The sequence below is a fragment of the Xyrauchen texanus genome, chromosome 39 (assembly GCF_025860055.1).
Source record: "Xyrauchen texanus isolate HMW12.3.18 chromosome 39, RBS_HiC_50CHRs, whole genome shotgun sequence".
NCBI lineage: Eukaryota > Metazoa > Chordata > Actinopteri > Cypriniformes > Catostomidae > Xyrauchen > Xyrauchen texanus.
The window spans coordinates 21,609,471-21,624,568 of record NC_068314.1 but is presented as its reverse complement, the minus strand read 5'-3'; the positions used below and the strand labels follow the sequence as shown (position 1 = coordinate 21,624,568).

The following is a 15,098-nucleotide window of genomic DNA, read 5'->3' as shown; positions in this document are numbered from 1 at the left end:
GCCCACCAAACAAGCACAGACAGGACCGCCTACTCCCATGATACAATGCTTCATGGGATTGTAGTTTGTGCCCTTGAGAAAAACGGTATGTACATAGTCTTGTACCTTGTCTTTTTGTCAGATTTTCAAATACATTTTGCTTTAAAACTAATTTGTAATGTTGTGATTCACCTCTGAGGTGGTTGGTTTGGTTCAATGGATTTTATGAAAAGTCTATTGAAGAAATGAATGGAAAAAATACTTCCAGAACCCAGGCTGCTTGTGCCCCATCAGACCAGCAACACGGTTAAATAAATATTTTTTAAATTAATGTTGACTTTGAGATGTTGCTGTTGCTTATTGCCAACACCAAAAGTGATTGGTGGTGAGGGTTGTTGCCAAATACATAATGCGCATGATGACCAGCATCCATCCTCAAGTTTAATGATCGTTACACCAATTACAGATCAAACTAGATATTCATTAACACACACATCTTTAGGTCAAACTGAGAGTGTTTCAGGGATTTGGGGGATGGATCAACACACACTGTCTGCAAACATCTCACCTTTAATAGAACCAGGAATTCAAATATTCGTCTGAAGGATGGTGGAAACAGTCTTGCATATGTGACTGCCATCTTAAAGAATAATGCGTGAAAAAGTCTGTCCCTCACGTTGATCAGTGGGTTCTGATTCATCGCAGGATTCCGGATCCGGTTCGGCCCTCCATTATTGTTGTTAATCAGTGGGACGTTGTTGTTGTTCAGATTTCCCTGGTTGTCGGACATGGTGGTCACCGTACAGTAACTTTGTAGGAGAAAGACCAATTTAGGTCAGGCAGACGGGAATGTGCGAAGATCCAGATGAACGGGCCGATCGCACAGCATCAGCAGACCCTGGTGATGGTCCTGCTTGTCCAATACGGGACTGATTTTCAGATATCACTACAAAACTCACTAATAAATGCTGAATTTTGTTACAGATGGTAGTGAGCAAAGCTGCCTCTGCTTGTATCATTTCATAACCTCACAAACAAACAATCCACTAACGAATCGGAGCCTTTAACTCATCTGGTGACCATGTACACCATATGCTGTAAGATCACATGAACATGCCAGTCAAACTAGCTAAACCTGCTAACTCATACATCAATAACAAAAAACACCCAACTATTTCTCACTCTAACCACATTTGCTCGGGGTTGGAAGTGGTAGCTGGCACAGACTGGACATCTGAGGGTTTAAACTGAACGAAACTTGAATATCACGTCTGCTAATAGTGGTAAGCTAACAAGTTAGCCGAGCTTCCTCTGAAGAACCCGTATGTTCAATTTACTTCCCACCAAAACACTACTAATAACTCCAATATGCAAACACTCTTCGATTAAATAAGGCCTCATATACTGGGAGATATCCCGCCAGAGCTATTCGATTGTCGCGACGAAACCCTCGCTTACCGATTGTCTGTTTACAGCACCATTTTCTAAAACAGAGCGGACTTGGGAGCAGATTCAAGAAGCGCTTAATGAGTGAAGAGTTTCCACTCTACACACGTTTCCTGGTTCAGTCACATGACGGTGAGTCACATGATTTCTGACAATGCAGTAGAACAAATCCACATAATTTTATGTGATACAAAGAAACTTAAATAATTTTTCTGACATACAATTTCAAATTCATAATTTCACGGTTTAATTCATATTTTAAATATCGTTAAGATGTTTCATTTCATTCCAGTAACAAGACCAAGCAGTGCAGTTTTATAAGTAACAATTATAATATTACCAAGTATTTCCTCCCTTTCCCCTTATCAGCGTTATTACTTTCCTTTAGCAGTGGCGAAACGCCTCAAATCAGTGAATCACATTTTAATTGAATCTCGTTAATGAAGAGTGGAAGGGCTAGCCAGTAAAGCTGCCACGGTACATGTCACACTGTTATCACAGGCCATTTGTTAAAGCCAAGAGATTCATCCAAATAATAATAATGTAAATGTGGTCTTATACTAAAAGAAAGTTAGGCTATATGATGCGTTGGAATTCCTTTTTCTTGAAAAAGTGTGTTTATTAATTCCCCAAAATATAAAATCCAAAATAGGATCCACAGTAGCCTACATAAAATATTTAATAAAACAAAATATAATGAAAATATTTTTTAAACAAGCTTACAATATTGTTTATTTGTCTAATGTCTGTCAAATCCACTTGTAAAAAATGTAAATACATATCTCATGTACATATGTAAGATCACATATTTAATTCAATAACTGTACCCTTACCTTGCACATACATTACCACTTCAAGTCAAGTCAAGTCAAGTGGTTTTTATTGTCGTTTCAACCATATACAGTTAGTACAGTACACAGCAAAACGAGACAACGTTCCTCCAGGACCATGGTGCTACATAAAAACAACAAAGGACCAACATAGGACCACGTGAGACTACACAACGAAATAAAATACCTATATAAACTACCTATATATACCTATATAAAGTGCACGTGCAAACATGTGCAAAAAGTACAGGACAGTACAACAAATTACTGACAATGAACAGGACAATAGACAGTGCAGCGCCGACCAGTACTCAGTAGTGCAAAAAGAAGACAGTTTCTAAAAATGTAAACATAACATACTATGAGATAATTTTCTATGCACATAGCAGTTATTGAGGTAGCAGACAGTTATAAAGTGACAGTAATTAAAGTGCAACTCAGGACACGTGTGTGTCAAACCAGTCTCTGAGTATTGAGGAGTCTGATGGCTTGGGGAAGAAGCTGTTACACAGTCTGGCCGTGAGGGCCCGAATGCTTCGGTACCTCTTGCCAGACGGGAGGAGGGTAAAGAGTTTGTGTGAGGGGTGTGTGGGGTCGTCCACAATGCTGGTTGCTTTGTGGATACAGTGTTTTTTGTAAATGTCTTTGATGGAGGGAAGAGAGACCCCAATGATCTTCTCAGCTGTCCTCACTATCCTCTGCAGGGCTTTGCGAAACGGTGCAAGTCCCAAACCAGGCAGTGATGCAGCTGCTCAGGATGCTCTCAATAGTCCCTCTATAGAATGTAGTGAGGATGGGGGTTGGGAGATGTGCTTTCCTCAGCCTTCGAAGAAAGTAGATACGCTGCTGGGCTTTCTTGGTGATAGAGCTGGTGTTGAGGGACCAGGTGAGGTCCTCCGCCAAGTGAACACCAAGGAATTTGGTGCTTTTGACAATCTCCACAGAGGAGCCGTCGATGTTCAGCGGAGTGTGTTCACCTTGTGCTCTCCTAAAGTCAACAACCATCTCTTTTGTTTTGTCGACATTCAGGGACAGGTTGTTGGCTCTACACCAGTTCGTCAGCCGCTGCACCTCCTCTCTGTATGCTGACTCGTTGTTCTTGCTGATGAGACCCACCACGGTCGTGTCATCGGCTGAACTTGATGATGTGATTCGAGCTGTGCATTGCTGCACAGTCGTGAGTCAGCAGAGTGAACAGCAGTGGACTGAGCACACAGCCCTGGGGGCCCCAGTGCTCAGTGTGGTGGTGGTGGAGATGCTGTTCCCGATCCGGACTGACTGAGGTCTCCCAGTCAGGAAGTCCAGGATCCAGTTGCAGAGGGAGGTGTCCAGGCCCAGCAGGTTCAGCTTTCCAATCAGGTGCTGGGGAATGATTGTGTTGAATGCTGAGCTGAAATCTATGAACAGCATTCGAACGTATGAGTCCTTATTGTCTAGGTGGGTGAGGACCAGATGTAGGGTTGTGGTGATGGCATCGTCCGTTGAACGGTTTGAAGGATACGCAAACTGCAGTGGGTCTAGTGAGGGGGGCAGCTGGGTCTTAATCTGCCTCATGACGAGCCTCTCGAAGCACTTCATGATGATGGGTGTAAGTGCGACGGGACGGTAGTCGTTGAGGCAGGACACTGAAGACTTCTTTGGCATGGGGATGATGGTGGTGGCCTTGAAGCACGTTGGAACGACGGCGCTTGACTTATTGACTTATGTGTCCTATTATTAAGTGTCGGCACTTGACACTTGACTTACGTGTCGGCACTTGATTAAGTGACGGCACTTGACACTTGACTTATGTGTCCTAGTATTTTTATGTCTATTTATACCCTTAACCTTGTTTTATATTCTGTGTCTCACTGTAATGTTCTTGTAACTTGTTTCTCCTGTCAACCCCCTCCCACCCAAAAAATCTGACTGCCTTAAAAATCTACCAGCCACCTGCTGCAGATGTAAAAAAATAAATAAATAAATAATAATAATAATAATATAGTTATTTATTATGCATGTCATCTTGGACTCACACTGAAACCTAGGTGTATAAATGCATCATTGTGCATACACAGTCACGGATGCCATTGTAGAAATTCACTAATCGCACTCATCCATGAATCCATGATTCATTTAATAATCCATGAGTGAAAGTGTCCAACAACAGGGCGTTTACTTAGGTTAAGCGAGTAGTATTTGGCTGGTCATGTGATCTTAACATGCCAGACCTCATTTGGACACTCTCTGTAGATTTAAGCAGCTTTTATAAGGTTACCGATTTGATTGGAGTCTTCATCTCATGTGAGTGGTTATGATTTTATACATAGGCCTATATTTAAAAATTACAATTAATTTCTTTTAGGGGCCATGAGACAAAGAATCATATATTTTTTACATCTTTTGGCATATGAGGTTTTTGTACATTAAAAACATAATGTAAGTTTCAGAACTAAAAACTTTCTCCTCACTGCAAAAAGAGCATTTGTCCAATAATCCAAGCAAGTCAATAGAAATCTGAAATAATTATAGACAATATCTCTTCTTACCTTGCATACTGTGTATGTTAGGCTGTTTTTCCTGCTGTCCTTCGATTTTATGCTGTGTCAGTTTCACTCTTGAGTAACTACAGTCTGATAATTCAATTGCACCATACAAAAGCAAATTATTTTATTTAAAAAAACCTATCAGCTTACAAAAACAACAGGTAATAAAATTTAAAATGAAATTTAATAGATTATTCATATTATAATATTGAACATGCCAGAGTTTGATATGTTTTCTCAGGGAGTGTTATACAAACATGGGTCAGTTAACGAGCGTTAGCTGTTCAGACCAGTATCTGATATGGGCTGCATTGAGAATGCCATTTGAAAAACCTTCCAAAAAAAAAAAAAACCGATCTGATTTGGGTCACATTCAGCTCAGGTATGAATGTGATGTCACACTGTGGTAGACATTTGCATCTGACCGCCTCCACTCATGTTGCTCCAAACCAGTCTGATTTGTTCTTCCGTGTAACTATTTTGCCATTCAGTGATAATAAATAGTGACTTTGGGCTGTCAAGCTCTGAAAAATGTTGATACATTAACTATATAAGTCTTCTGAGGTCATATGATTGCTTTGTGTAATGAACAAATTTAAGATATACACTCATATAATTTATAAAACTTGGCATGCACCTCCCAAATCAAATTTGGCACAGGTTGGACATCAATAACATCAAACGTCATTGGTTCTTGTGTGTCTTGTGTCTCGTAAGTGACCAAAAATTATGTGTTTGTGTTTGTTTGTGTATTTTTTGAAATCCTTTTTGGAGTTTGAAATCCTGAGGCACTATTCACTTTTATTATTTGGCCAAATGTTCCACAGAAGCAAGTAAGTCATTTGAATTTGGAGCAACATGAGGGTAAGTAAATAATTGCAGAATTTTCCTTTTGATGAGAACAAGGCAAATGGAATGAATTTGTCTTTCTTAAATTGAAAAAGGGGTTGCAATTTGCTAAGAAGCATATAGAAACATAATATATTCTCAGGGTCCTCATAAAGGTAGATGCAGAATCCTCTGATGATAAATGATCTTGCTGCATCAATGTCAAGCTTAAAGATAAACAATAAAATCAGAATGAAAAAGTTCAGCTGTAGTAACTCAAATGTCTGTGTCAATTAAATAGCCAATCATAGGCCACTTTTTCCATTTCCATTAAAAGAGATTGATAAAAGCATTAATTGGTCGAAAGAACGAGTGCGCTATATTTCAAATCTTTTGAAGTAATTTAATTTGTGAGAACATATTTTTAAACCCCAAACTCGATATACAAAAATAATCTGCTGTCGCCCTCCAATCCAGCTGGGGGCGACAGGCTGCCATCTACTTGAACCGGCAAAGAATTGACGAACAGAGATGCCGCTCGGTGAAAAGTGTTTTGAAGTAAAGACAATATTATTATCGACAAAATAGATTTCGGAATGTCAAGTGAATTCTGTCTAAATATGTGTCTTCATCATAAAATGAGAAGCATGTCGTTTTTTGTATATTAGTTTGCTGGCGAAGTCTTTGTTTTTATTGATTTAGTCCATTTTGACACGTTGATTCTTTACACAATTGAAGATATTTTGAGAACACATCGTTGCATTTAAACTCCACTTTCATTCATTCATTATATGATGGAGATCGCTTATGTTTGCGAGTGGGAGAAGAGACCTAAAAGCAACCACTGTCCTTCAATTCCCCTGGTGTGCGCATGGTCATGCAGAAACCTCATCGCTTTCACAACTGATCCGAAAAACGAGGAGGATGACAAAGGTAAGAAGTCTGCCCTAGAGTTATAAATGTCAAAAGAGGAGCTTGATTTAAAAAAAAAATATATATATATATACACTGTTAATTGGTACTCGAATAGATCCCGGATACCCAGAGCTGCATGTATGTGATGAACGATTTTGGTACAGATGTACTGTATCAACAATAATCACAAGTCTGTACTATAAGAGATCAGCTGTAACTAACAAAATGTGAACAATTTTGTGTGCTGCAGATCTCAATCTTATGATACACATCATTGACACTGACCACCCCTGGGATGTGTACTCCATCAACACTGGTCATACTGAAGTAATTTCATGCCTTGAATGGGACCAGTCAGGTCAGTCATGATTTAATCACGGTCATATTGGTCCAAACATATTTTCCTGACCCGACTAGATGTTGATCTGCAAGATCTGCTATTGATCACCTTTTTAATTATCTGAGTGTGTGTGTGGTGTGATGGCACAGGTTCGAGGCTGCTATCTGCTGATGGTGATGGTCAAATCAAGTGTTGGGGGATGACAGAGCACCTGGTGAACAGTTGGGAGTGCACGCAGACTAGTTCTGTGGATGGAGACCCGATCGTAGCTCTCTCGTGGTTACACAATGGAGTGAAACTTGCTTTGCATGTCGAAAAGGCAAGAACATCTCCTTACTAACTCAAAGCATATTTCACCCTACAGTTAACGACTAACACTACTCGTATCTTTGTTGCTGTACAGTCTGGCTCTACAAACTTCGGAGAGAAGTTTTCCCGTGTCAAGTTCTCCCCTTCTCTCACACTCTTTGGTGGGAAGCCCATGGAGGGTTGGTTAGCGGTGACTGTGAGCGGGCTGGTCACGGTGTCGTTGTTGAAGCCCAACGGTACTCTGCTGACGGCCAGTGAGAGCCTGTGCAGGCTGAGGGGCCGCGTGGCACTCGCTGACATTGCCTTCACTGGGGGTGGGAACATAGTGGTTGCGGCCACAGATGGCAGCAGCTCTTCTCCGGTGCAGTTCTACAAAGTGTGCGTAAGCGTGGTGAATGAAAAGTGTCGGATAGACACTGAGCTACTGCCCTCGCTATTCATGCGCTGCACCACTGACCCGGTCAGAAAAGACAAGTATCCTGCTGTCACACACCTTAAATTCCTCACACGTGAAAACTCTGAACAGGTAAGACAATATACAAGAGGCACACTTTCACAAGTACTTTTTCTTTAACTAAAAAAATTCTCAGTTACTGATGTCATTGTAGTAATGCACTTTTTCTCAGTCAGTCATGATTAGATTATTCAGAGAGTGAAAGAGTCCAAATACAGGGGATTATCGAGATAAAGGGAGTTATATTCAACTGTTCATAAGATCTCAATATGGTGGAACTAATGAACGTAGAATAAAGTAGCTTTTTCCTCTTAAGACTGATATGACTGAGTTTACATCATTTTTAACATATTTATCAAAAATACTGTTAATTTCTTTCTGTTTAGAAGTTAATTAGACAAAAATGAATGATTACAATAACAGCCATTTATAGGTTATCAGACATAACATGAAGTTAAAGGAATAGTTCACCCAAAAATGACAATTATTTCACCATTTACTCACTCTTATGCCATCTCATATTTTTTCTTCTGAACACAGACAACATTTTTAGAAGAATATCTCAACTCTGTAGGTCCATACATTACAAGTGAATGGTGACCAGAAGGTCCAAAAAGGACATAAAGGCAGCATAAAAGTAATTCAAAAGACTCCAGTAGTTAAATCCATATCTTCAGAAGCAGAATGATAGGTGTGGTTGAGAAACAGATCAATGTTAAATCTTTAAAAAAAAATCCAAAGAGGACAAACTCTGAGGGGAGAATCGTGCTTAGGTGGGCTGTTTAAAAGTGAAAATGTATTGGAAAAATGACTTAAATATCTGTTTCTCACCCACACCTATCATATGGCTTCTGAAGACATTGATTTAACCACTGGAATTCTAAAAAATGTTGTTTGTGTTCAGCAGAAGAAAGTAAGTTATACATATATGAGATGGCATAAGGGTAAATGAGAGAATTTTCATTTTTGGGTGAACTGTTCCTTTAATTATCAACATTTGTCACTGGTCAACTGTAATAATCGTGTATCCATAATTTCCATGCAAAAAGCATTGTAACATTTTACCTTGTCTTGAATTTTACTTGATCTCTTTACTGTTTCTAAAGGTGCTACTCTGTGCGTCCAGTCAGATGGGCAGCATTGTAGAGTGCTGGTCACTGCGGAAAGAGGGTCTCCCTGTCAATAATATCTTCCAGCACCGATCACCTGTTGGTAAGTTAACTATTCCTTTAAAGGATTAGTTCACCCAAAAATGACAATTCTCTCATCATTTACTCACCCTATGCCATCCCAGATATGTATGATTTTCGTTCTTCTGCAGAACACAAACAAATATTTTTAGAGGAATATCTCAGCTCTGTAGGTCCATACAATGCAAGTGAATGGTGACCAAAACTTTTACTATAGTTTAAACCACTGGAGTTTAATGGATTACTTTTGTGCTGTATTTATGTGCTTTAAGCTTAAACATTTTGGTAATCATTGACTTACAGTACATTGGACCTACAGAGCTGAAATATACTTTAAAAAATCTTAGTTTGTGTTCTGCAGAAAAATATCTGGGATGGCGTGAGGGTGACTAAATTAGTATATTAATTTTAATTTTGGGGTGAACTATTCCTTTAATGCTGCAGTTAGAATGGCTTGTCTATGACATCATCAGAAGTGAAATGTATCTTGCTATTTATCTTCAGTTGGTGAAAAGCAGCCAATGATCCTGAAGTGGCGGATCCTCTCAGCAACTAATGATCTGGATCGCGTGTCTGCTGTTGCTCTGCCTAAACTTCCCATCTCCATCTCCAACACTGATCTCAAAGTGGCCTCAGACACCAAGTTCTTCCCAGGCCTTGGTAGGACATTTTGACCTGTGCTTGCCCCAAAAAAAACCTTTGAAGTAGCTAGTTAATGGGTGATCAATATTTTTTGTTTTTTTTGTTGTTACTATCTGCAGGTCTTGCTCTGGCATTCCATGATGGCAGCATTCAGATTCTTCATCGTCTTTCCCTGCATACTATGGGAGTGTTCTACGGTTCCTCTGGTTCCTCTCAGCGTGTTGGGGAGGAACCTGCCATTAAACGACAGAGAGCGGGTGGCCCGACGCTGCACTTCAAAGCCCTTCAGTTCTCTTGGACATCTCTCGCTTTAGTTGGCGTGGACAATCATGGCAAGGTATGGAGGCATGACTGCTACCCATGACAGTGGAATAACCCCCAATCTTTAATGTGATCAGATGTTTCCTCCCCCTCCTCCTATGACATTAGCTACACATGCTCCGAGTGTCCCCATCCATGGGCCAAATGCTGGACATGAACACACTGCTGCGCCACCTGCTGTTTCTGCTGGAGTACTGCATGGTGACAGGATATGACTGGTGGGACGTGTTGCTGCACGCGCAGCCTAGCATGGTACATAGCCTGCTGGAGAAGCTTCATGAGGAGTACATGAGACAGAACCAGGCACTGCAGCAGGTAGATTTGTCCTGAAAAAATCCTTACTCCACAACCACTTACATTGAATAATTCAGTACCTATTATATAGAGTTTATATAAATGTATGTTGCTACTGTATATATTTCTTTCATGGTTAAATATTCTCAATTGAGTTAGTAGGTGACATACTGTGTTGTTTTGTATTGGGCTACTTTAACTTTTTCTTGGTTATGATGCAGGTTCTGTCAACTCGTATAGTAGCAGTGAAGGCATCTCTGTGTAAGCTGTCATCTGCCACTGCTGCGAGAGCTTGCGACTTCCACGCTAAACTCCTGCTCATTGCCATCAGCTCCACACTGAAATCTCTGTTAAGACCTCATGTTCTCAACACACCTGAAAAAAGTCCTGGAGACAGACTGGCAGAGATCTGTGCCAAAAACACAGACACCGGTATGGCCTATCACACAAATACAGTTTCAGAGTTGGCTTAAAGGGATAGTTCACACAAAAATAAAATTCTGTCATATACTTAACCTCATGTCATTCCAAATATGTATGGATTTCATTCCTCTGTGGAACACAAAAGAAGAAAAATGTCTCATTGTTTTTTTTGTCCAAACAATGGAAGTCGGTGGGGTCCAATGTTGTTTTGAACCCCATTGACTTTTATTGTATGGTCAAAAACTTGAAACATTCTTAAAAATATTTATTTTGTGGTCCGCAGATGAAAAAAAAAATGTATTATGTAAAAAAATGACAGAATTTTCATTTTTGGGTGAACTATCCCTTTAAGGTATAGTTCTTAACTTAAGATACCCATCAGAATTTTACGGATGTAATGACTTCATTAACATCTGGTATTGAGATGTGTTTCTGTGGACAGTACAACACAGGTTTAAATGGTCCAATGCGGTTTGTGATTGGATCACAAAAACCCTCATACGGAGTTATTCAAAAATGCATGTGACTACATCCCATTTGAGGTGTAAAGGCTAATCCGTCCAGCTGCATCACGGACAGCAATGGAAATAACCATCCAATCGAAAAAATCCTCTAAAATGTTCTGCTTGAAATTCAAGTGTATCAAGTGAATCTGAGAGAAACAGGATGACAAATATTTTTTTCAGGTGTTCTTTGTCTTTTTTAATTTTTTTTATTTACTATTTTGTGCTTCATTGTCATGCAGTGACACGCTGATGTAGTGAGTGATGTATGCCATCATGAAATCAGAAACTCTCCCACAGGAGATGCCTGAATGCATACCAGATGTAAACCGGGCCAACCGGGTTCAAACACATTTCCCCAAACTGACATCATTGGTTGATACTGTGTAAGGTTGGTCAGAGCAGTGGTTCCCAACCCTGTTCGTGGAGGCCCTCCAACACTACACATTTTGGAAATCTCCCTAATCAAACACATCTGATTCAACTCATCAGCTCGTTAGTGGAGACTCCAAGATGTGAATTGGTGTGTCAGAAAAGGGAGATTTACAAAATGTGCAGTGTTGGGGACCTCCAGGAACAGGGTTGGGAACCACTGAGTCAGAGCAATGTTATTTATAGAGCTACAGTGTTTTTCAGGGGAATTAATTAAACATTAAAGGTTTAGTTCACCCAAAGATAAAAATTCTCTCATCATTTACTCACCCTCATGCCATCCCAGATGTGTATGCTTTTTTTTTCTTCAGCAGACAAACAAAGATTTTTAGAAGAATATTTCAGCTTCAAGTAGGACCATTTGATGCAAGTAAATGGTGATCAGACCTTTGTAGCTCCAAAAATCACTTAAAGGAAACATAGAAGCATCAATATAAAAGGTGTGGGTGAGAAACGGATACAAATTTAAGTCCTTTTTTTTCTGTAAATCTCCACTTTCACTTTTATATCTGAAAGTCACATGTGGTGCGTGTTTAGTTTCACTTTCACATCTGAAAGATAAGGTGGAAATGTAGAGTAAAAAATGGCTTAAATATTGTTGTTTCTCACCCACACCTATTATATTGCTTCTGAAGATATAGATTTAAACATTGGAGTCACATTGAATTACTTTGTTTCCTTTATGTGATTTGTTTTTTGAGTGAATGGTGAGATTGCATGAGGGTGAGTAAATGATTGGAGAATTTTAATTTTGGGGGAACAATCCCTTTAAGCTGGAATAGGAGGATGAATTTTAACATTGAAAATATTACACAAACCACATTAAACTTTGTTGTTTTTTGCTACTAATGGAGATTTCTGACTTGTTATTGTTTTCAGACATTGATAAGGTGATGATTAATCTGAAGACGGAGGAGTTTGTTCTGGACGGCCCTCCCCTCCAGTCCCTCCAGCAGCTCATTCAGTGGGTGGGAGACTTTGTGCTTTACCTGTTGGCTAACTTGCCCAACCAGGTGAGCTCATCTGGACTACCTTAACCATCAGTCATAAATCTGATTTTTGCCTTAATATCTCTTAACATTTAAATGAATTGTATCCAAGTTTACTGAGTAATTTGAGCAATCGGGGTCATATCATACATTTATCTTTGCTTTCCAGGGCTCTGTTGTGCGTCCAGGGTTTGGATTCCTGCGGGATGGTGCATCTCTGGGCATGCTCCGAGAGATGCTGGTGATGATCCGTATTTGGGGCTTGCTGAAGCCTGGTTGCCTGCCCATCTACACAGCCACATCTGACAACCAGGACAGCATGTCGCTGCTGTTCCGCCTGCTCACCAAACTCTGGCTCTGCTGTGAGTCTGACCCTTGGTTACTCTGTGCATCGATACTTCTGTGAAAAAGCTGTTATTCTGCTAATCTTTCCAACAAAAAAAACGGTTTTCTTTCTGCTTGCAGCTCGAGATGAGAGTCACCCGCAGGATCCAGATGAGACATTGATTGATGAGTGCTGTCTGCTGCCCAGTCAGCTCCTGGTACCCAGCATGGACTGGCTGCCCATTAATGATGGAGTTATCACCAAGATTCAGAGCAAACACCCACTCAGACTGCAGTTTGGCAAACCGTACACCCTGCCAGGGATCAACCCCAATGCACAGGTGGAGGTGTTCAGGTGAGAGATTATGATTTTTCATCATTAGTTCATCACTTGCTTAAATGACACTGACAGGAATTATTGTCTTTTGATCAGAAAATTGTTAATTTCTTTTTTATTTGTCTTTGTTACAGAAGTCCAGCATCTCAGAGGATGGACCACCTGCGGTGCTTACATCTGGGCATCTCTCCGACAGAGGACAGCAAAGCTTGCACCAGGTGTTAGTTTGTACAAAAAATCAGTTCTCCAAGCCTTAAAAATTTATTTGTAAGATATGTACATTGATTTCAGCAATTCAAAAACATCTTTCATTATGTACAGTTTAAAATATGTAATAATGCAAAGGGAGGGAAAACATTTTTTCATAATTTTGTTTTATCAGCATAACAATATGAGTGAAAAGTTAAATTGAAAAGTTAACATGAATTTCAGATCCTCTTAGTATTTGGTTTGTATCCCTTTTGGTTTAATGGCAACATGCACTCGAGCTGGCATGGTGACTTGATGATCAATTTTATCCCAGCATGGTTAAAGCCATAACTGACCCAAAAATGAATATTCTCCCATGATTTACTAACCCTCCTGGCTTCCCAGATGTGTATGACTTTATTTGTTCTGCAGAACACAAATGATGATTATTAAAGGAATATCTCAGCTCTGTAGGTCCTCACAATGCAACTAAATGGGTGCCAACATTTTGAAACTCCAAAATTCACATAAAGGGAGCATAAAAGTAATCCTTATGACTCCAGAGTTTAAATCCATGTATTCATACACGATATGATAGGTGTGGGTAACAGATCAATATTTAATAAAATAAGTAATTTCTGAAAAAACTTCTTCCCAGTAGGGGGCGATATGCATGAAGAATATGAATCGCCAAAAATATGAGAATGTAAAAGTGAAAGTGGATGCAAGGAAATGTGACCTTCTATACAAAGGAGGTAGTATGGACAAAGCCACAAATATGCTTACATTTGATTAGTGACCAAGGAAATAGTGCTGAATCTTAAATATCTCTTCATTTATCCAACTTTATATTTTTTTTTTTTGTTTCAGGATTTTTTTTTTTACATATTTTCAATGTGATCTCAGACATTTTTTTTTACCCCATTGTATATTGGCTCATTACTTGCTATTTTGTCTTCTCAAATGTTTAAATCTTCTGGAAAATCTGTAGCAGGGAATGAAGAAATCATTGACCAAAGTGGTTCAAAGTAGACATGGTGCTTCAATTAGTGCAACAGGCCTCGTGGTATTTCTTGGTCCATGCATGAATTAGGCCTCAACCCTTTTATCTCTGTGTCTTCACAAACCTTAAATTTAGCCACAATACTCAATGAGCTCTCTTCTCTCTGTGCTGTTTAGGTGTGGCTGTGTCACCATGCTGAGATCTCCAAATAAAACCAATGCCATGAGACAGTGGGAGCAGCGCTGGATCAAGAACTGTCTATGTGGAGGTCTCTGGAGAAGAATCCCCTCCACACTCGCATGATAGCCACACTGTCAAGAACCTGAGACCTGGCTAAATGTTAAAGCTGCACATATCCCTAATTACAAATAAACTGTACAGTATCTGTACAGTAAATGTTGAAGCCAACAGTAGCTGAAAACTTCACCTAACGATCTTTGTTTTCTTAAATAAATAAATACCAGAAATGAAAATTGTCATTCATTCATCCACATATTGTTCCAAATGCAAATCTCTCGTGTAACACAAAAGGACATGTTGCAGGCATTAAGATTCTCAGTCACCATTCACTTTCAATGCATATATGTTTTGTGAATAGTGACCTGGGCTAACGTTCTGCCTAACATCTTTTGTGTTCCACAAGAATGGAAGTCATGCAGGTTTAGAACAACATGAGAGTGAGTGAGTGAATGAATGATATCAGAATTTTCATTTTTGGATCAATTGTTCAATTGCTATACAAATATAGAGGGATGTTTTTGTTTGTTTGTTGTCTGCTGGAGAGAGAGTGAATAGTTACTTTTTTAGCCTTTGTAAATATGAACC

At 39.5% G+C, this 15,098-nt stretch overlaps 2 protein-coding genes across 6 annotated transcripts in view; one reads left to right on the top strand and one right to left on the bottom strand.

The window, feature by feature from the left end:
* Positions 1-1,486, bottom strand: part of LOC127632564 (membralin-like) — an 18,305-nt gene extending 16,819 nt beyond the window's left edge. For 2 of the 4 annotated variants that reach the window (XM_052111209.1, XM_052111212.1), the window contains exon 1: positions 548-1,485. In XM_052111209.1, the coding sequence (XP_051967169.1) occupies positions 548-769 (222 nt within the window). In that variant the 5' untranslated portion in view covers positions 770-1,485. Of the gene's footprint in view, positions 1-547 lie in introns of all 4 variants that reach the window. The other 2 variants (XM_052111210.1, XM_052111211.1) reach the window with 2 other exon arrangements.
* LOC127632563 (mediator of RNA polymerase II transcription subunit 16-like) lies at positions 1,467-15,098 on the top strand. 2 transcript variants are annotated; one of them, XM_052111208.1, is made up of 15 exons: positions 1,467-1,557; positions 6,409-6,541; positions 6,774-6,881; positions 7,013-7,182; positions 7,267-7,698; positions 8,733-8,838; positions 9,321-9,476; positions 9,578-9,795; positions 9,888-10,094; positions 10,295-10,505; positions 12,311-12,444; positions 12,590-12,782; positions 12,886-13,099; positions 13,216-13,299; positions 14,450-15,098. In XM_052111208.1, the coding sequence occupies exons 1-15, from the start codon at positions 1,552-1,554 to the stop codon at positions 14,574-14,576; spliced, it is 2,499 nt and encodes an 832-aa protein (XP_051967168.1). In that variant the 5' UTR covers positions 1,467-1,551; the 3' UTR covers positions 14,577-15,098. The 2 variants fall into 2 exon arrangements, with proteins under 2 accessions (XP_051967168.1, XP_051967167.1); XM_052111207.1 differs by lacking the exon at positions 1,467-1,557 and having other exon boundaries at positions 6,136-6,541.

Coding starts and splice junctions, on each gene's coding strand:
- LOC127632563 (XM_052111207.1), top strand. CDS start 6,400: ATGATGGAGATCGCTTATGTTTGCGAGTGGGAGAAGAGACCTAAAAGC. Junction 10,095..10,294: donor AGAACCAGGCACTGCAGCAG/GTAGATTTGTCC, acceptor GTTATGATGCAG/GTTCTGTCAACTCGTATAGT. Junction 13,100..13,215: donor GCACAGGTGGAGGTGTTCAG/GTGAGAGATTAT, acceptor TCTTTGTTACAG/AAGTCCAGCATCTCAGAGGA.